The 25544-nt window shown below is 38.1% G+C and overlaps 1 protein-coding gene across 2 annotated transcripts in view; it reads right to left on the reverse strand.

The window, feature by feature from the left end:
• Positions 1 to 25544, reverse strand: part of ADGRB3 (adhesion G protein-coupled receptor B3) — a 708182-nt gene that overhangs the window by 428071 nt on the left and 254567 nt on the right. For both annotated transcript variants that reach the window (XM_084755178.1, XM_084755177.1), the window contains exons 6-7: positions 9047 to 9211; positions 8467 to 8631 (exon numbers count right to left, since the gene is read on the reverse strand). In XM_084755178.1, the coding sequence (XP_084611304.1) occupies positions 8467 to 8631; positions 9047 to 9211 (330 nt within the window). The remainder of the gene's footprint in view (positions 1 to 8466; positions 8632 to 9046; positions 9212 to 25544) is intronic.

A 25544-nucleotide genomic window follows, 5' to 3' on the forward strand; every position in this document is an offset into this window, starting at 1 on the left:
CTCATCTTAAAATTTACTTCTTTTACTATGAATGGAAAAGAAGTGAAAAATAGTAATATGTACTTCTATATTTTTCTTCTCAATTTGAGGATATTGCCAAAGTATTTCTAAACCAGAAAAGGTAGGCTAATAGAAGATTAGAACAAATTGATTTTTAAATTTCCACCCTGGAAGAACCTATGAGAGTTTCCCCAAAGTCTTCTTTGATGAACAATCTGCTAAGATAAATTATTGTAATAGTTATCACCATAGCAACAGGCTTGGATAAAGGACATGTAGTGTTATCTAATTCGAACTCTGAGTCCTTTGCCCCTCAGTGATTTTTCCTTAATTTTGCCCATAAAATTCAGCTGCTTTGTCCCAGAACAGTAGATTATGTAAAAACAAGCAACACTTAGGCTTTGGGCAGGATTGAATACTGTTTTAGGTATTTATTAAGCAATATCTCTCATTCAAAGGTGATCTACAACATCTAATATACTTCTCTGCTCTTTAATATGTACCTGAGGCACCTGACAAGAACAAACAGATGTCAGTACCTACTGCCATCTACTGTCAATACATAACTTAGGTGAATAGCTGGTGTCAAAATGTGGGTATGACATTATTTACTATTTACTATTACTTACTATAGCCAGAAATGTTCAGTTAGTACCTTTTTATTGTTCAGTTATTTCAACCTTGTGAAGAGCTCACCACATAACAGTGTAATTACTTATATGTTTTAAATATAACTGGTAATAGCAGAAACTAATGAAAATCCAGGGGATTTCACATGCACTCATAGCAACTCGGAGAGAGGACAGCTCATGGCAGCTTGTAAATGCTTCTACAACTTTCCTCCTTGGGTGAGGAAATGAGCATTTTAAACTGACATATTTGGGCTATGGAAGTGATTATATCTAAGGTCAAACTGAACTGGAACAGCCAATGTGTAACTGCTTAATGTGTCCTATACTTGTCTCTTTAAAAAAAACAGTTTTGGTAGATTTGATTCTCAACTCTCCAGTCTACTAACTGGCACCTGAGGAGAAAACAAGTGAATGCACTGGGCACCCCACCTTCCCTAACGCTGTCTTATACCAGGTGCATTTCCATAGTGTAGCTTTTCACTCTGGAAGATGAGGAACACTGCGGACACACTCCTGCCCATGAAGAGAGGTGCGGGAAACATCTTGGCTTTCTACTGTTAGGATAAGGACACCATGATTCAAAGCTACTTGGAGAGAGACAAGGGTTTCTTTGACAAAAACTTCCAACTAACAGTCCATCATGAAGGGAACTCAGAGCAGGAAGCCATGGGCAGAAACTGAAGCTAAGGTTTTGGAGGTGTGTTGTTTACTGGTGCAGTCCCATGGATTGCTTGAGCTAGCTTTCTTATGAAACATAGGACCACCTCCCCTTCTCAGAACTGGCACTGTCACAGCATGCCGTGCCCTCCCACATCAACCATAAATCAAGAAAAAATGCTCTAAAAGCTTTCCTATAGGCAAGCACATGAAGGAATTTTCTCAAGTGCAGTTCTTCTTCCCAGATGACTTCGGTTAGTGCTAAGTTGGCACAGATGCTAGCCAGGACACAGACTGCAGTAGGAATCTAGAAACCTGCTTCCTGGCACTGCAAATTTTACATTAAACTTGTTCTAATGATAATTATTTTACTTTTTTTATGGAGCAGGAGAAATGAGAATTGGAGAACAAAGCGTTGAACAAAACATGACCCTTTATGCTGAAAAGTCAATAGCCCTGCTTTTCTTTAAAAGGTTGCCATGAGAGGTTTTGTCTACATTTGCATTTTCAATGTATTACAGCCAGCACCCTTCCTCATCAGTGGAGAAGCATGAGTTAAGTACATCTTTGCAGTCTTCCAGGCAGTGTGCAACTTTCACCAATGGAGCAGTAGTTGAGGAGTGCATTTCATTTCTCTGTTAATTTTCAATCACAATTTTATTATGAAGAGTTGACTTTAGTCAGTCACTGAAATCTAAAAGACGCCCTGGAGACCATTCTCATCAGCATCACCTTGTAGCGATTAGAAATGTAAATTCTCAAGCCCACACAAGCTCTACCTAACCAAATCTCTGATATTCTGTCAGGAGTCCACAAGCCCCCTGCCTGGATTTTAAGCTGACTGAAGGCTTCAGAGCATTGCCTTAGTGATAAGTGGTTCCCTGCAAAGACACAAGCACAGAGTAAGTAAAGTTCTTTTCTTTATTCCTTTTCTTCAGGCAGTCTTACTTGAGAAAAAATAAAATAAAAGACGAAGTCTGTCTGAAGTTGTATATAAAAATGGCCTTTTTTATTTAGACAGAAAAGGGGAGATGTTGGGAGATGGTCTGATGTATTTTGATGCTAATTACTGCTTGCAGTCTCTGTGAACCTTTTGCTTAATAAAAAGCCATCCCACCTGGGCAGGGCAAAGGAAATATGTGGGTCTTAGAGAGAAAGGGATCCTGGGAAGAAGAAAGACCACCACTAGGAGAAAGGAGAGAGACCTAAAGTGAAGAGAGGAAGGCTGTCATGGGTTAGATAGAGGAAAAGCACATGGCCGGTGGTGTGGATGGAGAATCCAGCCCAGATAAAGAACATTAGCAAATATTTGGGATTATGGATGGGAGGTAGCTTGATAGAAGTTATTGGAAACATTTGGCATGGGATTGAGGCAGGGATCTCACGCCTGTCCCACAATGGGAGGTAGTTTAGAAGATTGACATCTGCCCTGACCTAGGTTAACTAAGGCTATTTTAAAATATAACAAGTGTCTGTGTCTTGATTAATTACTAGCCAGGCCTACAGGTAATACAGGTAATTTTAAAAACAATAGATGGGGTGCAGGAGTAAGGCAAAGCAATGGTGCTTATATTTATGATATGATGGTGTGCAGGTGGTTCATAAAAAAACATTGCAGTGTGGAAGATACAGTTTGCACTACTACTGCTATTGCTGTCCTTGTTTGGCATGGAAATCTAGAGAAAAGTACCAGAATTTATATATTTGGCTTCTCAGCCTCCCTGGAGCATCATGCCTTCATTAAGATTTAGTGTTCCTGAGCACAATCAACCAGCAGGCTTCCCTCATCCTGATAGACAATGCAATTGTAATCCCCAAAAGCAAACATTATTTGTAGATTAAAAGCCATATATATGTATGTGTGTATGTATGTATGAGTATATATATATATATATTATTTGTAAGTGATAAATTTCAACTTAGCAACAAATGGATAAACAAATAGGACATTAGTAAGATGGTCCAGCAGGGAACCAACAAATTAAATCTAACCAGTCCACCAGTAATATTTGAAAGATTGTTTCACATTGTAATAGAAAGAAAAATCAGTGAAGCCCTGACCATGCCCATCAGAGCCTGAGGGTGTGCAATGCAACTGAGATAAATGAAATCATTATTTGGTGAGTTTGCCCAATTTAAAAATTGGGAAATGTAATTATCTTCCCTGGAGTGATTCTATTTCCCAAACAGTAGTATTCTTAAGTTTTGGTCACTATGATTCTTGTTTCTTATTAAAAGAAATGAAACATCTTACTGGGGGCAGGGGGAGTCAATGATGCTGTTTTAATATTGCCCTAGACTACTTTCCCATAAAGAAAAGTCCTAACGTTGCAGAGCATTTTTATATGTTTAGTAGATAATTTGATTAAATCTAGATGATTAATTTTCATTAGTTATCTGAAAGATGTACATATATTTCTCCTTCTTGACAACAGCCAGTCCCTGGACAAGGTTGATTAATTTGTTTTTGAATTCAAATTAAGTGAAGCATAAAAATAAAGACTAGTTTTCCCCAGAAACAGGCCCCCAGCAAGAATTAATAATATTAAAAATAATACAGGTAACAAAATCATAGTTTTAAGAAAAACATTTGTTGAAGCTTTGCACCCGACAAAAAAAAATGCCTTAATAAATACTAAGGTGATTTGAACACTTCCCAACGTGTTCTGTCAATGTGTGTACCTGAAACAATATATTGGCTTGAATTAGGACTGCTATACCCTTATTCACAAAGGGTATGATGACATCCATAATGGGGAAAATAAACAGGGTTAGGGAACTCTAAGACATAGAGCTTAGTGTGTAACTCAGTTTCACCACGTACATCTATAAAATAATTAGTTATAATTACTGCCTTCTTAATAAAAAGGACAGCAAATATTGTGATAAAAGCATCCTATCCTTCAAAGACACTAAATTTTGAAAGCAACAGTTGTGAACACCTTTTAATGTATAATGTTATTTGTGCAAAGTATCAGAACTAGTTACAGTGAAGTTCATTTGATAAAGCTGTGTGTGTAAATGGGAACGTTTTTTGTAACTTTATAAGCAGTAATCTTAAAAATATTTGGCTGAATCGAGAACTATGTTTCACCTGGAAACCATATATTTGTAAGCTTATTGTCGTTGTTTTCCAATCACCTTACTGAAGAGAACTGAAAATACTAATACCAAGAAATATAGCATCACACTACATTTGTTTTTTAGTTTTATTTGATAAGCTATTAATCTGTCTTAAACCATGAAACCTAACAAGCCAACGTAGCAAATAAAATGTAGACTCTTTCTCTAAACAGATCTGTAAAATGTTTTTCCAACAGCAGGTGGCAATCTTTGTAAATCTGATTGCCGCTGCTCCGTTTTACCTATGCAGATGAAATGCACTTGTGGACAGACACTAAGCTTCACGCACCGAGAGAGACTGGCTCAGACACCTTCCAATATCAAGAGAGTCTTGCTTCATCACACTCTACCATTCTAATGAAATTGCTCCTCTGGCAACACACATGTTTTTGTTTAAAGCTTGTTAATTCTCACGCGGTGCAAGGATTTCATTGTTAATCTGTCTAGGCATCCTTCGCAGCAGAGTTTCTGCCTGCTATTTGTCTCTTATCGTTCTGAATTCACATGGCCTGAAGAATTAGCAAAACTAATTTTAGACCTCACGCCAGAAGAAAACCTGCTGGCAAGTTGCAAAACTTAAAACTAAGTTTCTAGACCAGAGAGATGGTTCCGTGGGTAAAGGTGCTTGCTGTCTTGCCTGAAGACCACTCAGGGAAGGGGTCTCTGAGTTGCTCTCTGACTTTGGTATGTGTGTTGTGGCAGGCCTGCAATCCAGCCCAATAATATAATTAAATTTAATAATAATTTAAAAGAAACTGGATTCTGATGCAATTATTAATGGTTAACTGAGAAAATTCTTTTAGCCTATTACTTATGGAGAAATGCAATGTTTTGACTACTGGGTAACTCTTAGAGTGGTCAGTTTAGATATAAATTGATAGCTTGAATATTGCAAAGACATACCAAAATTCTGTAACCAGGTAGCAGAAGGAAATAGGAAACTTCTGCATTGTTACCTGTCTTGTTGTTGTGACAGAACACCCTACAAAGGCAATTTAAGGAATAGAGGGTTTAGTACATTCCATCATAGAGAGCTGCCATGGCACCAGGGGCCTAAGGTAGCTGTTACATTATATTTACAACCAACAAGCATGAAGAAAGCTGTGCTCAGCTTTCTTTCTTCTTTACATTGAATCAGGGAGACAGAGTGCATGTTCCTGCCCCAAATTACCTACTCTAGTAAATTTCTGAGACATGACTTGACTACATAGTGTCGAGTTGACAAATGTAAGCCATCGTGTGTCTGCCATTTTCCTCGCTTTAACACGAAACAGACCACTCTCAATGCATAACCTCTAACTCCTGTCAGCAGAGGCTAATGACCATCTCATAATGCAAGATGCATTTAGTCCCACTTTAAAGTTCCCATAGCTCTAATCAGGCCTAATACTGTCCAAAAGTACAAAGTCCAAGCTCACTGGGGACACAAGGTGATGTCACGATGGTGAGCTCCTACAAGATAAAGAAATGCACACTTGCAGGACAAACTAGCACAGCGAAGTATCCATACTGCAAAATGAAGAATGGAAGAATAGTAAGGTATGATCAGACAGACCAATGTGGAAACCCTCAAGTGCAATCAAGAAACCCTGCAGCTCCTCAGCTGCCACCTAGGGATTCAGAGAGAATCATGGGAGCCCGGAAGGCCGGCCCTTCCTTCCCTGCTGCCTGTAGGAAACCCTGCCTCTCTCCTGGGCTACTCCCATTTCATGTCTATCTACAGCCTTCTTTTGGTCAATGTGCCAAGGCTCTGGCATCTGGGACCATCAGAAGACTCCACTACAATGTAGGCTTCACCTTCACAGCTTCATGAAATGGTCTCCCGGGCGTCTCTTTTGTTAACTGGATTGACACACACACAGCCTTGGGTTATCAGCTCTCTGGAAGGACGCAAGCGTCTGTGACTGCTCCAGTTCACATCTTTAACATCTCCTTCAGCTAGGACAAAGAGAGTTATACTGCCGAGTTTGGGTTACCAGCTCAGGACAGAGACATGGTACACAGTCAGGTCAGCTTTCGTGAGCTGGTACCAGTGAGAACGTCACAAAGATTCCTTTCAGGAACTTTTTCAGTTTAGGCAGTCTCATTCAAAAGAACCTGCATTTTTCACTGGAAGGAGCCCCGGATGGGGAAGGGTCTTGCACTTAGGACATCTATTCTGTTGTCCCAGTGCAGTGTCAAATCAGTGTCACTAATCTCTTCAACAAAGACAGAATGTTCTGTTGTTCTTGTCCACATTCTCCTGCTCAGAAGGTTGAAATTTGTCCACACATTTTCATCATCAAAGTGCATGATTTTTTAATATCTCTCTGCTTCACTTGAAGTACTTCATCATCAGCACTTTTGTTACTATTGTGTATGTATGTCTGTGGATGCTTGTGTGTGTGTGTTTGTATGTGCATGAGGCATGAGTTTCTGTTATATGTCTATGCCAGTACAGTAACATGCGAGTCATGGGGTATATGCAGAGATCAAAGAACAGACATTGAGGGGTAGGTTCTCTCCTTCCACTGTGGGTCTTGTGGCTTGAATGCAGGTTACCAGGATTGCATGGAAAGGAATTTTACATGTGGGGACTCCTTGCTTTCTCTGTAGACTTGAATGAGAGCAGTAAGCAGGAGCCGGTGCCTCACACTTAAAGCTAGCCTGTCTGAAGTTCCTTCCACCGAATACATCAGTCTCTTCCATGCGATCCCGTTCAATTACTCAGAGCACGGACAGGATACAGCCAGATCATTTGCGAGATATTCATGTGGAATATTGCACGAGTGGCCGCTATTCCAGCTTCTGATGGAGCTCATGTTCACCTCTGAAACTGATTGGGCCACATCTCTCTCCGTCTTACACTTTTCTAGATTCTCACCGGTATGGCCCAAGCTATGTTTATACTTTTGAGGGTTCTTGTAGGTAAAATATCCAAAGCTATTCCATATCTCTTCCACTAACCAGGTCCAAAGCCCTAAGAACTGCAAGGTCAATTTTATCATGACAATGACTCCACTTCTTGATAACACAGTCCTCTGAGAAAAGCAACTGAAGAAGAAAGAAGTGTATCTTGTCTCACAGTTTGAAGTAGCTGGTTATCTTGTATCCACAGGCAGGAAGCAGAAGCGCTGGAGCTTGGTTTTCTTTCTCCTTTTTATTCAAGAGCAGTCAGGATAGGTCTTCCCACCATGGTTAGCCTAATATAGGTGATTTCTCACCAACATGACCAGCCCAGAGATTTGTCTCCAAGGTGATTCTACAACCCTTCAAATTAGAATCAACCCAAACCAACACACCCATAGAATAAACACAATAGGGCATTCACATTCTCTGGGTTCACTTCACTGGGCAATTACAAGACCGACCCCCCACTCTTTTGCATGTTTGTATCAGTCTCACCTATGGTACCATGCTAAAATTATGATTTTTTCACTTATATACTGACTTCTCAGTGTGTCACAATTATTTCAAGGAAAGAATTTAGTATTCTAAAGGAATGAAGAAAATATGAATGGTATATGAAGTGTTATCATCTGTGTTTACATGCATACCACATTCATTAGCCATAACATCTCATATTTTACCTATAGTGATTTTTTAAAAGATTGAATATTGAAAAAGAATGGGTAAATTGAGATATCTAAGGTTATCCATCGTGGGGATATTAAACAGTTTTAAAAGTGAGAGTATATGAATCTCAACAGTACCTTCTATTTGATTTGCTTAATACTTAAAACATAAAGATTTAAGAGTGTTTTTGTATTCTCAATAAGCAAATTTCATAAAAATAGTAGAAAATATGCTGTGATAACATAAATCGTACATGACCTAGTTATTATCCTTTGAGACTACCTTTAACTATCATGTATTTCAATGTCACATTACAACAAATAAATTACAACTTATGGAACTATTCTGATGTATCAGGAGAATTTGGCATATATTATTTTAAAAACAGTGCATTGCCATTTATTAGTATCAGTATTTTCATTGAGGAAGTGGTCACCTCACACACACACACACACACACACACACACACACACACACACACACACCAGTTTCTCCTTACCTGGACACCGCTGCTCACTACACCTTCTCACTTCTTCACCGGTTCCTTCACACTGCTGTCCTGTTACAGCTGCACCCTGACACGTCCTCATTCTCCTCTCCCAGCCTCCATCACATGACTTGGAACATCCGCTCCAGTGACCCCACTGATTCCACTGACCATTGGCTGAAAGAAAGGGGTCTTCCTTAACAGCAGGCTTAGCGGTCACACACTGCTTTGGAGATGTGTAAAACTAAGGATGCTAAGATCCCTTCTATTATTATTAATTTACTTTCAAGAACAAGCTTTTTCCAAAAAGTTGACGTACTGTGCATTTTGTGATTAGAAAAATTATATTAGCGTGTCTATTCACAGGGAACCTGTCTTTTAAAACCATAAGCCTAGCACTAAATTTTATTAACATAGTGGTTATTCAATCTCAGAATCTCCTGACTTTTCTATTTTCACAGTATACAGTAAAAGAGAGTAAGTAGTTTTGTTCATAAGAATATATAAAACTTACTTTCGTTTTATAACTATCTGGTGTGGCTCTTTAGGGTCTTATGAACTTAGTGTATTTGTAAATAGGAACTAGCCTTACCTGTACATTCAGGGTTGTAGCACTCTCTGCTTTCTGCCCATGGTCCTCTGCACTCAGAGCCTCCGTGAGCAGCTGCTGTGCACTGCCGGCTCCTCTGCTGTGTCCCATTAGAACATGTCACTGAGCAATGGCTCCATGAACTCCACTCCTGCCACTGTCCATCAACTACCAAAGGAGAAAGAGACAGCATAAGATGTTCCAACGGGGAAGGCTATGCAGGGAGCACAAGGTAACAGCAACTTGAAAGATGAATGCCAATCAAGGATTCTGAATATGATTGCAGATCACACTGCATGAGATTCTATTACTACTCCACAAGGTATTACTGCCTTTTTTTTGCTTCTGTTTCATTTTACATATAATCATTTATGATGGCTGACCGTGACTACCAACTTGATGGGATTCAGAGTCATGACAACAAATATCTGAACATGTCTGTGAGGAACTATCTAGACTTGGGTAGCTAGGCTGAGAAGACCCGCCCTTCATGTGATTAGCACAAATGTACTGACTGGGGCTCAAGACTACGTAAAAAGGAGAAAGGAAGACAAGCTGTATTTCCTTTGTGTCTTGACTACAGGTACAACAGGATGAGGAAACTCCTGTTCCTGTCACCTTCCTTAGGAAAGTAAACACTGCTCTTGATAACTTAATTTTATCAGGTATTGCGTCAAAGCAATAAGACCAATAACTAATACCCTTATTTCTACTAATTTATGCATTAAAAAGTTAAGACCTTGAGCTAGACTTCAGAATACAGAAGCAGGATAATGTGACCGAAGGCAGAAACTTGGAAACACATCACAAAAATCATATTTTAAAATATAAGCAACTAAAACTAACCAATAGATGACATGCAAAAAATAGATCAAAGTTATATAATGTGTTGCACAGAATGATTTCACAATACTGTGAGATATAGGTCCTGAGGGCCTGGGACAGCTTGCTGCCTAATCTGGTTCTCCAAGGAATCACTGAGAATACTGAGAACACAATAGGAAAAGAGCTGTCTGTAAAAGGGTATACCTAGGTCTCTAACAGAATAAAGGTGGGCATTTCCTAGAACAAGACACAAGCTGTCGGGAAGGGAATCCAGAGATCCACGTGAAGAGAGGCATCAAATGAAGTTGGTCATCAACATAATTGGTTAGAAGAAAAAGTGGGGAAGAGCCTGAAACACATTGGAACAGGAGACAACTTACTGAACAGAACACCAACAGCCCAGGCCTTAAGGTCAACAATTAATAAATGAGACCTTATGAGGCTGAGAAGCTTCTGTAAGGCAGAAGACACTGTCAACAGAACAAAGCAACAGCCTACGGACTGGGAAAAGATCTTCGCCAACCCTACATCTGACAAAGGTCTAATATCCAAAATATATAAAGAACTCATGAAATTAAACACCACAAAACCAAATAACCCAATTGAGAAATGGGGCTCAGAATTAAACAGAATTCCTAACAGAGGAATATTGAATGGCTGAGAAACACTTAAAGAAATGCCCAACATCTTTAATCATCAGAGAAATGCAAATCAAAACAACTCTGAGATTCGATCTCAGAACCATCAGAATGGCCAAAATAAAAAATTCAAGCAACACCACATGCTGGCGAGGATATAGAGAAAGAGGAACACTCCTTCATTGCTGGTGGGAATGCAAACTAGTACAACCACTTTGGAAAGCTATCTGGTGCTATCTCAGAAAACTGGGAATAAGGGCTTCCTCAAGACCCAGCTATTCCACTCATTGGAATATACCCAGAAGATGCACTAGCACACAACAAGGACATATGTTCAACCATGTTCATAGAAGCCTTATTCATAATAGCCAGAACATGGAAACAGCCCAAGTGTCCCTCAGTAGAAGAATGGATAAAGGAATTGTGGTACATATACACTATGGAATACTACTCACTTACTAAAAACAAGGAATTCCCGAAATTTGTGGACAAATGGTTTGAACTAGAAATGATCATAATGACTGAATTAACCTGGAAGGTGAAAGACTCAAATGGTATAAAGACTCAAGGGGCATGTCCCATGAAAGTCTTTACTTACCAGGAAATTGGCATAGATGTGAGGCTATCCTCTTGTGACTCTGGGTAGAGTAGTATGGGAAAATGGGGAAATAGATGGACCCAGAGGGTCCTAGAAGCCTACAAGAAGAACATTATGATGGGCGGATCTGGGCCCCGGGGTTCTGTTCAAACTATGGCACCAGCCAAGGACAATACGTGTAGTAAACTTTGAACCCCTAATCAGATCTAGCCAATGGATAGGACAGTCTCCATAATTGAGTGGTGAGTGGGGACTGACTTTCGCACAAACTCTGGTGCCCCATATTTGACCAGGTCCCCTGGATGGGGAGGCTTGGTGGCATTCAGAGGAAGAATAGCAGGCTACCAAGAAGAGACTTGATACCTATGAGCATATACAGGGGGAGGAGGTCCCCCCCAGTCACAGTCATATGGGAAGGGAGTAGGGGGTAAGCGGGAGGGAGGGAGGAATTGGAGGATACAAGGGATGGGATAACAATTGAGATGTAGTATGAATGAATTAATAAAAAATGAAGTTGGTCAAATATTGCAACCAATTTTTGCATCTGGGTTAATATTTTGGGCCACTGTTCTCAGGCAACTAAGTAAGCTTTGAAGTATTTAAACGGAGGAAGTTCTGGTAAGAGCTAGTGCTGTGTGGGAAAAACAAATTAGGGAAGAACTGAGGAGCATCTGAGCTTGGATGACAGAGAATTGGGAAGAATAGAAAGGTGGTGCTCAGAGCAATGAAGGAAATCTCTGGGAACAAAACAGAGAAAAACGCATGGTGACTCCCAGGTATCTTGTGTCTGATGGCTGGAATGCAGACCACTGCACTTGGCTCATCCTTAGAGCTTTATTCTCCTGCTCATTCACTCATATGATGTTAAGAACAAATTATCCAATCTGTGATTGGTGCTGATGAGAGAAATGAGAGGCTTAAGTTCCAACCTCAGCTATCATGGAAAGTATGAAATTATACATATAGGCAAGTAAAAGTTCAAAGGAAAAAGGTACTTGAGGTTTGCAGGACTTCACTGGATCTTATCTACACAAGGGATAATTGATAGGTTGGTGAGATTTGAATAATTTAATTAAAAGAGACAGACTGACAAATGCAAAAAAGTAGAAGATTAAAGCAAAAATATGTTATTAAAATGTACAAATTAATATATGAATGCTATAAATATGTTCATAGATCAAGGTCTACTTTGTCTATTCCCACTCTGTGTTCTTAGTTTGATCATGGCTGAAAGGGAAGTTAACATCACACATAAGTTCTACCAGAAGCTAATATTGCTGTGAAAATACTTCCAGGTGAACCAGATTCTGACAGAATGAGTTGATAATTTCAAATCTCACGTGTAGCTATTATATTATATTATATATTGTTCTTTAATAGATATCTAGCTGTACTTAATAAGCCCATGTGAGATTAAAAAATCACAAAATACCAATTTAATCACATTCATGTAATTTCAGCATCTCTTTTGTTGTAAGTACCTGATACAATCTTATCTGACCATGTAGTACACTTGTTAGACAAAATGAAAATTCTAGTGAATCAATAGGACATTATAATGTATCAATGTATCCTCTGGCTTTGACTTTCAGGAGGCATGTAGTTTTTATTTCAGATTTTGCTTTAAAAAAACAAAAAGAGAGCTTTGAACCCTTTATGAACCTTTGCTATTCCAAGCAATTGGAGAATGACCTGAAACATTAAGATTAATGACATGTATCTTATGTTTTAATTGATAAAGGGTATACAGATTGACACCTAACTCTCAATACTCAGAAAGCAAAACTAGTGGAGATAAATTAGATGACATCAATTTAATCAAGACAGGACTGGGTTTCCTGCAGCATCCTTAGAAGTCCCAATTTGAGATAGTTTTCAAGCACGTTTCATCATGACTGTTATAGTTACATACTCTTCACCAGACCAAAACAAAACAACAAAAAATTAAAACACAACACACACACACACCAAACAGTATATTAAGCAAAGAAGTTATAGAAATAAGAATGAGCAAGTCAAGTGTGAGAATGAGAGAGAAGATAGACCGTGTGGTTAGAGTTTTGTTTCTATAAGAAAAACACAAAGGTCTTGCTGAAAATTAATTGGGAAAAATGGTTGTATCTGTTTGTGCAAAGTTTGGTTTAATTAGGTTTTTTACCTCGAAGGAGATGCTATCTTTCCATCAGCCCAAAATTAAACATGTCAATGTCATACATTTTTAATGTGAGTTGTCCAGTGCTTGCTAACAGTGTACATATTTTTGGGTTACCCAATGTTCAAGCATGAGTTAATATTAGAAACATGAAGGATATTTTCAGGTTAAACACTGTCAAATACCCATAAAACACATGTTTGAGATGTGACTAGTTTTGTTTACAAAGTCAGTTACAACAAAATATAATAAAATTGAAGATATATAAATCACTTTTATTAGGGTTTTTATTTCATTTTTATTTCTGCTATGTATTTGGAGTTCATTTTATCGGATATTAGCTGAGATGTTCTGAAATAATTGACTTGATAAAGTAATTCACTTTATACACAAAGAGAGAGAGAAAGGAGAGAGAGAGAGAGAGAGAGAGAGAGAGAGAGAGAGAGAGAGAGAGAGACAGACAGACAGAGAGACAGAGAGACAGAGAGAGAGAGAAGGGGAGACAGAGACAGAGACAGAGAGAGACAGAGAACTTAATTCTTTTAGTGTATTGGCTATATTACTATATAAGGAGAAATGTAAGGAGTGACAAAAAGATTGACATATGTCACAGATGTACATAAATTTCTTTATTGTGAGAGTGAGGGATCACAATATTATAAGATTTTCTGTTATTTTTTTAGTTTCATATCTCACCTTGGTATTTAAAAAATGTTAATTACTATGTTCTTCTAAGGACTTCTGCTGCTAGGTACTCCAGGAGCTGGTAGTCTCATTTTAGGGAACATGAGTTTCTTGGAAGAAGTTAATTTCTCTTTTGGAATTTTAGGCACCCAAAATAAAGAGTGGACATTATATTTCAGGTGTGAATGCTGGTATATATAAAGCTAAGCACCATTTATTAAAATACAGGTATCTATTAATTTAAGAATGACATTCTTCTTGGTACTAAATAAAGTAAATGGATAACTGTGCTATCTGGGGCTTAACTGGGGAGACAAGCAGTAAAGAGATGAAGTCTCTCTCAATACCTGTGCTGGTGGTAACCAGTATAAGGCAGCAGAAAAGCAATGCCTCTTCTTCCCAAGAATCAGTTCGATAAATTCTGTGAGCTTGTCACCCAGATAAGATGAATCTCACAGAGTCATTGTAACCTGAGAAAGCTGGATAGATCTCAATGATTTTCTTCCATTATAAAACCATTTCTGCTGAACTGTGATTCATATCTTGGTATTCTGACATGAAAATTGTTCTCTGGTAAGTTAGTAAAATGGAAAACTCCAAAACCCTAATGAAAGCTAATAATGCACTATTAACTGAAGGGTCCCAGAAAATTTATGGTGTCATTGGAGTTGTTCTTCCAGATTATGGAACAACTGTGGTTGACAAGGACTGCCCAAAATTTGTCTTCATGATCTTATCTGAGTGGCTATGAAAAAAATGTACATAAATGGGTGAGGAGGAGTTTCATCTGAAAGGTATGAAAACAATGTGATAAGCTGGGCACCACCGCAAGGAATCCCCCAGCAGGTCTGTTAGGAGATAATAATGGCAGATTCCCAGTCACTAAAATGAGCCAGCAATGCAAAGACTACTATAACTATATATAACTGCAAACTCTCCAGACCAGGAAGATGTGTGCCAGGGAGAAGAGAAAAAGGTAGGTCATATCACAGTATCAGGAAACCAGAACATGTACAAGATAGATTCAGGTAATATATGGGACCCAGAAGTCATGTGTAGCTATGAGTGAATTTGCAAGTAGACACATGAAATAATTTCCATTTAAAGCTTAAGTAAGTTTGTTGTTTTCTGAAACATAAATTATTCATGGGCAAGAACAGTGAAAGTCAAAGGAATTATGGGGTCCTATGGTTCAGTCAAAGCTAACAGTAGGTCAGATTCTCTGGATGGTGAGCTGACGGAGGCAGTAATAAACAATCAGACTGATGCTTTTGCTAACACATATAGGTAAAAGGAAGATTCTTTTATTGGGCTGTTGACAAGCTTCCAAACAAGTGAGAAATACCCATCACTAAAAAGAAAATTTCTATGTTTATGATATGGAATTTAGAGGTTCATTAATTATTTTGCATCAGATGAACTTTGTTTAAAACTGTGTCTCAAAAGGAGAAATGACTGAACAGTTAAGAATGCTGACTGCTCTTGGAGGGAACAGTAGTTTGGTTTATAGGTTCTATGACAGACACCTACAACTACCTGCAGTTCTAACCATAGGAAGATCAAACGGCTCTGGTCTCTAATACCTATACACATGTACACATGCATGTGTGTATACACACTGGCATGTGCGCATGCACTCACACACAAACACACACACAGAGCTAAAAATTATTTTAATTAAATTTTAAAAAGGATGTCTCTATAGACTAACAATAAAATTTAAATACCATGTTTTGTTTGCAATTAGCTCATTTTACCTCTAAAAGCTTGCATAGGCTGAACGTGAAAGACATAATACGATGTTCTGTAGAGTGTTTTACAAAGGAGTAGAAGTGGCCATACCTCAACCAAATGAAATAAACTGAAATCAAAATTGGTTTTCAAAAGGCAACAGTGAGTCAAGCATTAAGTCAATAATAAATGCTTAACTGAAGATAAAGATACAATAAAGCAAAGCCTGACACACTTAAAGGAGGAAGAAGAGAACGCTGATAGAGGTCAACTTCTATACCAAATTACAGACGAATTCCTGAAATGAACAGCATAGCACTGCAGCTCAGGGCAGTAAACAAGGGAGAATTAACTAACCTCACATTTATTAGAAGGAAGGAAACAAGAGGTATCTTTGCAGAAAGAAATGACAGAGTAAAATAAGGAAAGAAAATTCCTTAAAACTGTGGTGCTTTTAATAAGAACCACACCAACAATACGCTCATTTATATATTTGAATCCTTGGTCACCAAGGAGTTAAACTCTTTGAAAGAATTAGAAAGATTAAAATGCATGGCCTTGTTGGAATAGGTGTAGCCCTGAAGGGGAAAGTGTGTTTTAGGTTTCAAAACTATGCCAGATACAGTCTCCCTCTCCCTGCCTAGAGATAAGGATGTAGAACTCTCAGCTAGTGTCCTAGTGACCTCTTGTATGCCACCATGCTTCCTGCCAGGATGATAATGGAGTAAACCTCGGCAATTGTGAGCAAGCCCTCAATTAAATGCTTTTTCTTATAAAAGTTTCCTCGGTTTTGGTGTCTCTTGACAACAGTAGAGCAACAAGGAAGACAAAAACATTCTATGAATCTGCCAGTGCACTACAACTTAAACTAGAAAAGAACACACCACTGAAAGAGGTTCTCAGCCTAATATTCTCTTTCACATATAGATGCAAAATTATTCAGCAGAAATATTTGATAGTACAGAAAATCAATTATAATAGCACATTAAAATTAATTAACATCCTCAATTGGATCCATTCCTATGATGAAGAACAGGTCAGCATAATAGAATCTATAAATGTGGCATACCATATCAGGAGAACGAAGGATAGAAGGTATACTATTATCTCAGCAGTAGCAAAAACATTTGAAAAAAAAAATCCAACATCCTACTGGACAGAAACTTAATACATCAGGTATAGGAGGAAGGTATCTCAAGATAATAGAAGGATATTACCTTAATAGATAGGAATGTACCTTACATAATAAAAGCCACATAATGTAAGCAAACAGGTGAAATAAAGCTAAATGAATAAGGGAAGTTGAAAGCTTTGTCTTTACTATCTTTAAGAAGACAAGGGCACTAATATTCTCTACATTTATTCAACATATAGTTGGAAGTCTAGACAATCAAGAAAGAGTAAGAAAGAACATACATTCTGGGAACAAATAAGTCAAATCCTTACTGTTCACAGATGACACAGATGATCTTATTTAGATTAAAAACCGAGATTCTTTCAAAAATTAGAACTAATAAATGGATTAATAAAGTTGATGATAACAAACCCAACGTATACACATTGGCAGTGCTGTTAAACACCAGTAGGAAAAAAAAAAAAAGAATGAACAAACCATTCTCATTTACAGAAACCACAAAACAATATCCAAGAATAAATTTGACTGAATGGATTAAATGAAACTTTTAGAACACTGGTGAAAGAAACTGAAGAAGACGTACAGAAAAAGTGAGACGTCTTGAGTTTGTGGATTGGAATGATGAATATTGTCAAAATGTTTCCATCATCCAAAACGATTTGCAGTTTAAAACCAATACAAACCTTACTGTCCTGACTAATACTGAGAATCAACTTGCTGGGATCTGAAATAACAATGAAAAGATGTGTCTGGGCATGTCTGTGATGGGCTATATAGATCCATCCTAAAAATGGGCAGGACCATTGCACAGACAGAATTCCTGGACCTAATAAAAAAAAGAAGAAGCGCATTGAGTATTAGCATCACGACTCTCTGCTTCCTGACTGTAGACATAGTATGACCAGCTGAGTCAAGCTCCTGCTGTGTTGTTTTCACTGCCACAGTGAACTTGGGCCTCTTGGGGCTAGAAAAGATCCTCAACGCAGTAAGCAGAGCTTAATGGGTGGTTCTGGAGTGAGGTTGGAAGGAAAAACTGAGGAGGCAAATGTGAACCACGGAGCCCCTCGTGTAGTTTAAAACAGATGGAGTGGTCATACGAGGACCTGGGTTAAGAGCTATGCATGTGTACGCTAGTAAAGAATCTAGCTGTACTTAACCCATGGCAGAGTACTTGAATAAGACTAAATTTAGAGGGGACAGACTTGTTTATTTGGTAGAGAACATTTCAAGGTATGTTACTGTTCAGCCAGTGTTATGATTAATGATTAATGCTCAGTGTTCCGGGGGGGGGGGGGGAAGAGGGGGGGGGGAGGAGGGAGGGAGTGAGTGAGAGAGAATGAAAGATAAGAAATTTGTGAGTTTGGAAAGGAAAGGTGTTAAGGGTAGGTTTGCAGATTTGAACAAGAAGGGTGCGGAGGACTAAACATCTATAATTTTTATGCAGATTAGTGTAATAAATGAAAAATGGTATTTTATGGTACCTGTGTATTCTTTTATAGAAGTTTATTTTAAGAGACTATTTTAAGGCTTAGATGAAACTTGGACTCTGCTCTTACAAACATGCTTGTGAGATATTGTCTAGATCAGCTGATGTGAGGTGCACAGATCCACCTTATGTTTAGAACCATGGGTATAGGTCCTAGTTGAAAATAAAGAAGAAAGCAAGCTGAGCAATAACATTAATCATGCTGTTTCCTGACTTTGGGTGCAACATGACTAGCTGCCTCCAGCTCCTGGGGAAAGTAAGAATTTCCCCTTCATGATATACTACTGTGCCAAAATAAAGTCCTCTGCTATAAAGTTTCTTGTTGTTTTCTTTTTCCTTTCACAACAAGTAACTGATACACCTAGCAAAATACCAATGCTACTTTTCATAGAACTAGGAAAGCAATTTTAACATTTCAATGGACCACTAAGTCACAAATAACCAAAGCTCTTGATTAAAAAAAAAAAAAAACAAAAGAACCAAGCAGGATCATTATACAATGTTTTAAAAATGTGTTAGATGACAACAATAATCAAAACCGTACAATATTGGCATAAACACAGGCTAATGGAACAGGAAACACATAGACAGCCTAAAACCAAATTCATGAACCTGCTGCCAAAAGAGCTTTTAACCACATTCTAAGAGAATGATTGCTAAAAGGATACCATTATTAAGAAATAACAATGGGGACTGACTTTCACACGAACTCTGGTGCCCTATATTTGACCACGTCCCCTGGATGGGGAGGCCTGGTGGCACTCAGAGGAAGGGTAGCAGGCTACCAAGAAGACACTTGATACCCTATGAGCATATAAAGGGGGAGGAAGTCCCCCTCAGTCACAGTCATAGGGGAGGGGAGTAAGGGGAAAATGGGAGGGAGGGAGGAATGGGGGGATACAAGGGATGGGATAACCACTGAGATGTAATATGAATACATGAATTAAAAAAAAAGAAATAACAATGGGAAACTGGACTCTGCCATTTTCAAAATCACAATTTCAAAAATCATCTAAAACGAACTCCAGTCTTAATATAAAACATGAAACTACTGGAAGAAAACAATAAGTAGTTTCTTTTAATATCATAATAGACAAAAATCAGAAAAAATAAATTTTTGAGTTAACATAAAACCAAAATTTCTGCACAGTAAAATAAAGAGTAGTGAAAGGGAAGATAACCTAATTGAATGCAAAAATATTTGCAGTCTCTACATATGACGGAGTTAGTATCCAGAATATATATGGAACTCCTTAAACCAAAAGGACAAACAACATATTTTTTTTAAAGAAGAATTCTCATTAGACACTTTCAACAGAAGACACTGAAATGTTTAACATGTCCACAGGGGGAAGAGGTCCCCCTCAGTCACAGACATAGGGGAGGGGAGTGAGGGGAAAATGGGAGGGAGGGAGGAATGGAAAGATACAAGGGACGGGATAACAATTGAGATGTAATATGAATAAATTAATAAAATATATTAAAAATAAAAAAAGAAAAAGACTAAGAAAAGCCCAAATCAAAACTACAATGAGATATACTTTCCATCCATTCAGAATAGCTTTTATTATTCTGGTGAGAAGGGAAAAGAGTTGCAGGGAATACAAATTAGTACATCAGTTATGGAAAATATTGTAGATGTTCTTTAAAACACTTAACAAAAAAAAAATAGGAGTAGAACTATCATACGATCCAACAATAGGTAATTTGAAGAATCACCTGTACCCCTCTGCCTATTGAAGCAGTACCAGAAGAGGCAGGAGCCAAGAAACAGAAACAATCTGTTTATCAAGTGATGAATGACCCAAAAAGTTGTTGTGTAAACACAATGGAATAGTACTCATCAGTAAAGCAAATGAAATCTATAGTTTACAACAAGAATCAAACTGGAAATCATTATGTTAAATGAAATAAGCCAGACACAAAAAAGATACATGTCATGTGACATTGTATGTGTAATATAAAAAGACTGATCTTAAAACCAGACTTATAGTTATCAGAGGCTGATGGACACAAGGTGAAAGATATACTGATGGATAATGGATTATATATAGTTAGGAGTAAGATGTTCCGTTATGCTTTACACAGTATTGTATGTTATAAGAATACTTTGCCAAGCGGTGGTAGTGCGCGCCTTTAATCCTAGCACTCGGGAGGCAGAGGCAGGCAGATCACTGTGAGTTCGAGGCCGGCCTGGTCTAAAAAGTGAGTCCAGGACAGCCAAGGCTACACAGAGAAACCCTGTCTCAAAAAACCAAAAAAAAAAAAAAAAAAAGAATATTTTATTGAAAATGTAACCCTTTCCTTTCTTTTCCCCCTCACAGAAAGCCATTTTTCAAATGGTACACCATATCTAATAATTTAATCTAGGAAATGCACACATTTCAAAGTCATCATTCTCTAAGCCCCTTTCAATTCCTTTCAATTACATGACAAGCACTCACAGTTTGACTCTTTTTATTTTTATTATAAATGTTAATCTTCCAAATTAAAAGCTCCTGGTGCCTTATGAGCCATTCTACAGCAGCAAATAAGAACAAAGGACAAACAGGCTTTATTTTGAAGCAGGAAAAATCTGATGGATCGAACAGTCTAAGCACTCCGCAGTGTACGCCCTTCCACACTGAAGTCCCTTCGGCGATAAGACAAGCTACCTGACTGGGACCAGAAGAGTGACACTGGCACGGGCTGAATTTTCAGATCTCTGACATTAGTGCTGAAATAGGGACTTCATCCTGCCAGACATAGCCAAGCCAGTGTGGTAGAAATAATAACTGTCTCCTATTAAATGTTATATAATATCATAGTAAATGTATTGTCTTTAGTCTGTTTTCATAGCTAGATCGACTTGTTAAGAATACAGCACAGGCAGATAGATTTGTACCCATGCATTGAGTCTTGTATATTTTGGATACTAAACTATGACTTCAGCAGTGATTCTGCTTGAAAACTGCTGAGTGAGTAAATCGGACAGAGAGAGGGACTTGTGAGCAGAAGAGCCCTGGCACCTGGCTGTAAAGCTGTCTGACTTAATGATAGAAGCGCCAGAGGGCGCAGATTCAAATTTAGCTAAGAGTCACCAGGAATCTGAAAGATCCTTTCATAACACAAGGCTCAAGTGTGTGGAAAAAGCCTGACTTCTTGCCTTGGAAATAAACAGAAAAAGAAAAAAATCTATGTTTCCTATGTGCTATTTTAAAATGAACTATTAGGAAATAGGATTCAAAATGCAATATTATTTTTAGAAGTTACAAATGAGTGTGATGCAAACTCTTATAAAAGCAATGTACAATTGATAAAAAAAATTATTACTGGCATAGAGGCATAAAGCAAACACAATCAGCGTGAAACAGACTGACTAGAATATTAAAATACCAAAATACATATATTAAAAAACAGGTTAATGGGGCAACAATTGAATGTCAAATTGTAGCATCCTCAAGCAGAGGGATTAGCAGACCTTTGAACCAAATGCACACAAATGCTTAGCATCATCCTGTTCACCATGCCACCAGAAGGGCTCCCCGCAGAGGGACAGACAGGCTACTCTCCTATGAATGCCAAGCATCAAAATGTTAGGTCAGTAGGACACTGAACCCCGGGCATGTTTCAGGTCAAATCTCCTTTAGCTATAGCTCCCTGCCAGGATTTGCAAAAATATGCAAATGTGCCTGGAAACTAGACCTGGGGAAACTCCACAGTGGGTTGTCTGGGTTCACAGGAATGTGTTTCTCAAACAGGATATCAGAATGACCCTTTAGCCCGCCCCCCACAGGCACAAGCATTTGGTGAATACTTGCACAAAACGGCGACAAGGGTCTCATAGTGTATGGAGAGGGCTCCAGAGCTCAAAAATTACACCTTGAATTTATTTGTGGTATAACCTCCAAAAGATCCAAATATTAAAATAGTATCATTCTACAAAGCTGGCTAAATATCTTCCACTCTGCATTATTTTATACTTTTCATGTTTCTGCTGAATTTTAATCTCATCATATCTGTCATATAGATGCTGGGGTCAATTTATAAATGAGAAAAATGAGGAATATTAAGGGCAATAGTAAGTTGTATAAGTAAGCATCATTAATTAAGAATTGGAATTGAATGTATTCTGGCTTCCAGAGCACTTGTTTCCTACTAAATTGAACAATTAAATTTGCTTTTACATAGTATATTCATAGAATCTTATGTAGACACTTCATGTATTTTGGTCTGCTAGTGGTGATTCACATGTTACTTACGCTTGATCTATTTTATTTGTACTTTGCTAAATGACTATATTTCAGATTGAGAAATGCCAAAGCTGAAACAAAAAGCAAGGAGAATTTTGAATCATTGGTTACTCTAATCCTCAACTGCTAAGAGGGAAACATTATCTATAATGTAAATTATATGTTTGTTAATTTTGAGTTTTTGAGTTCAGACCTTAAGACATTATAAGCAATTGTCTCAGTTCAGAAGAAGTGATTTTTATTCTGAGGCTATCAACCTATATACTTTTCAAGTTGTGTCAATAAGGTTAGTGGCGGTACCTCACATCTGACATAATTCTGTAGCTAAATATCAATGAAAGCCAAAACCACCAATGACAAGGTTTCCCCATAGGAGTAGTCCAAGTAACAGGACAATCCAAAGATGGAATTGGCATAGTTAGATCCTACCATTGTTAGCAGCTTGCCTATACTTGACCTAGGCTGTGTTACCATCTAAACAACATTACTGCGAGACACATTCACTTCCATGTAAAGATCAAGGTAATATAACAAGTACAACCCTTCACCCAACAACTCATGGAAACTGATGCAGAGATCCCCAGCCAAACATTAAGAGGAGCAGTGGGTATCCTGTGGAAGAGGAAAAGAAGGACTGAAGAAACCAGAGGGCTCAAGGACACCACAAGAAAACCTACAGAAGCAACTATCCTGAGCCCATCAGAGCTTGTAGGGACTGAACTGTCAACAAGAGCATGCATGGGGTGGACCTAGGCGCTGTGCACATATGGAACTCTTGAGCAGCTGGGTCTTCATGTGGGCCTCCTAAAGCAGGAGCAGGCGCTGTCTCTGACTACATTGCCTGCAGTTGGATCCCTTCCCCTAACTGGGCTTCCTTGCCTAGCCTCAATAGAAGATGTGCCTAGTCTTCCTGCAACTCGATATGCCAAGGCTGCTTCATATCCGGTGAGGCCTCCCCTTTTCTGAAAAGGGGAAGAGGGATGTATAGGATGGGGGCAAGGTGAGAGGGTAGGACTGAAAAGAGAAGAGGGAGGGATAGCTGTAATGGCGGGGGAATATAAGATAATTTAATAAAAGACATAATAAAATGAATAGCACAACTACGCACAGTACAAAATATTCATTTCTCAGTTAATATGAATGGCTGGCATTTATTACAATTACAGGAAATCTTTCCTTTTCTCTAGACAATGCATATGATATCCAGTCAGAATAATCCTCCTACCTGACAACATGCAATCCAGAACAGCGTTCTTCCTTCTTCAACTGACATCAAATTACTTAATGCACAAACCAAGTCCCTTAATAAGCCCTTTCTAATTCTCTCAAAGGTCTCATTGGCAAGTTTCAGAGAGCAAGAATTACAGTAAAAGATACAAAAGAAAAAATACATCCTTATGAAAGCACAAAAATTCTATCATGACATCACATTAAGATAATGAAACGTTTGTAGAAAACATAACTAAAGAAATTGTAACGAGGTTTAGAAATTTGTGTATATATGTAGATGTAAGTAAATAGATATATGAAAATATATTTTATAGATGACATATACATATATATGAAAAAAATACATTTACTGTAATTTGTTGGATGAATACCAAAAGCCAATATGTTTAAATACGAAGACAACTGAAGAGAAGTTCTATATACTCAAATATGTCAATAGTCACTACCATAGATTGAATGTTCAATTAGTTACAACAACAAAATTTCAGAGAAAACAATAATTAAAACAAAGTGGTTTGGACTTTGTTTTATGTTTGTTTAGATGAGAAAGTCAGACCAGAAAGACAATTAAGCACTCAGGGTGCACACAAAGCCTTCCATAATAACTCTAAAGAAGCTGATCCCCACTGCTGCTCCACTCATCTGCTCATCTTCCCCATCAACAGCAGGCCCTGTTCTCAGACAAGACTTTAATGCAGTAATGGTAATGGTGTTGATTGTCAGCTTGGCAGAGTCTGCAGTCACCTGGGAGAAAAGCCTCAGGGTATACCTGGGAATGATTAAGGTTAGCTTTGGAATATGTCTCTGAAGGATTATCTTGATTGCATTAATTGATGTGGGAAGGCCCACCTTAATTATTATCAGGATGATTTTTGTGGTCAGGGGATCCCACACTGTATAAGGTGGAGAAGCAATCTGAGACCTAGCAAACCTTTATTTATGATGCTCTGCCTATTGACAAGATGCAATTTCACCAGATTTAAACCCTTGGTGCCTTGACTTCTTGACCATGGTGGGCTGCACCTTGAACTGTGAGCCAAAATAAGCCTATTCTTTAAATTAATTTTGTCAGGATATTTTAATCACAGCAACAGGGACAGAAGCTAAGACAGTAACAGACAACTGAAGCAGAAACGCAGCATCTACTCTCTTTTCTTTCTTCCCTCCCTCTTTATTTTGATGTCAGGCAGAGGACTTTCCACCCTCTAAAGAAGTGAGGGAAACTGGATATTTCCCATGGAAAGCAGCAGATGGGATATTAACTGCATAAGTGAAAAATACCTCATTATTTGATGAAAAATGTATGTCACCCTTACAGTGGCTTTACACATCTTAGAAACATTTATTTAAAAGAAAGGATTTGAAATCCTTTTCTTGTGGTATCACTGAAAAAAATAACACCATACACACTACTTCAGCTCATATGTTAAAACTTGAAAGTAGTAAGGATAGATGCAATTTGTGGGTTTGTGTGTTTCTTCTGTCCTTGTCTTTACTACATTTCAGGTCAACCCAGGAGACATACTGTAGTAGTGACCATTTACTTTACACTTGGGACACGTCCTATTGCATCTATATATCATAAGATAATGTCTAAGGGATTCAAGACAGCATGATAATAAAAAATGTTACCCTAAACATTAAGACAATTAATCTGCAACATTTAATAACACTAGAGTACTTCATCTAGCATTTTACATGCTTATATGCAAGTGTTCTTAATTTCTTGAAGTTGTGAAGTATGCATTCTTTTCAACAATGCCTTGCGCCTAGCTATTACTGGTGAAGGT

Source organism: Acomys minous, assembly GCF_964271855.1.
Source record: "Acomys minous genome assembly, chromosome: 13".
NCBI lineage: Eukaryota > Metazoa > Chordata > Mammalia > Rodentia > Muridae > Acomys > Acomys minous.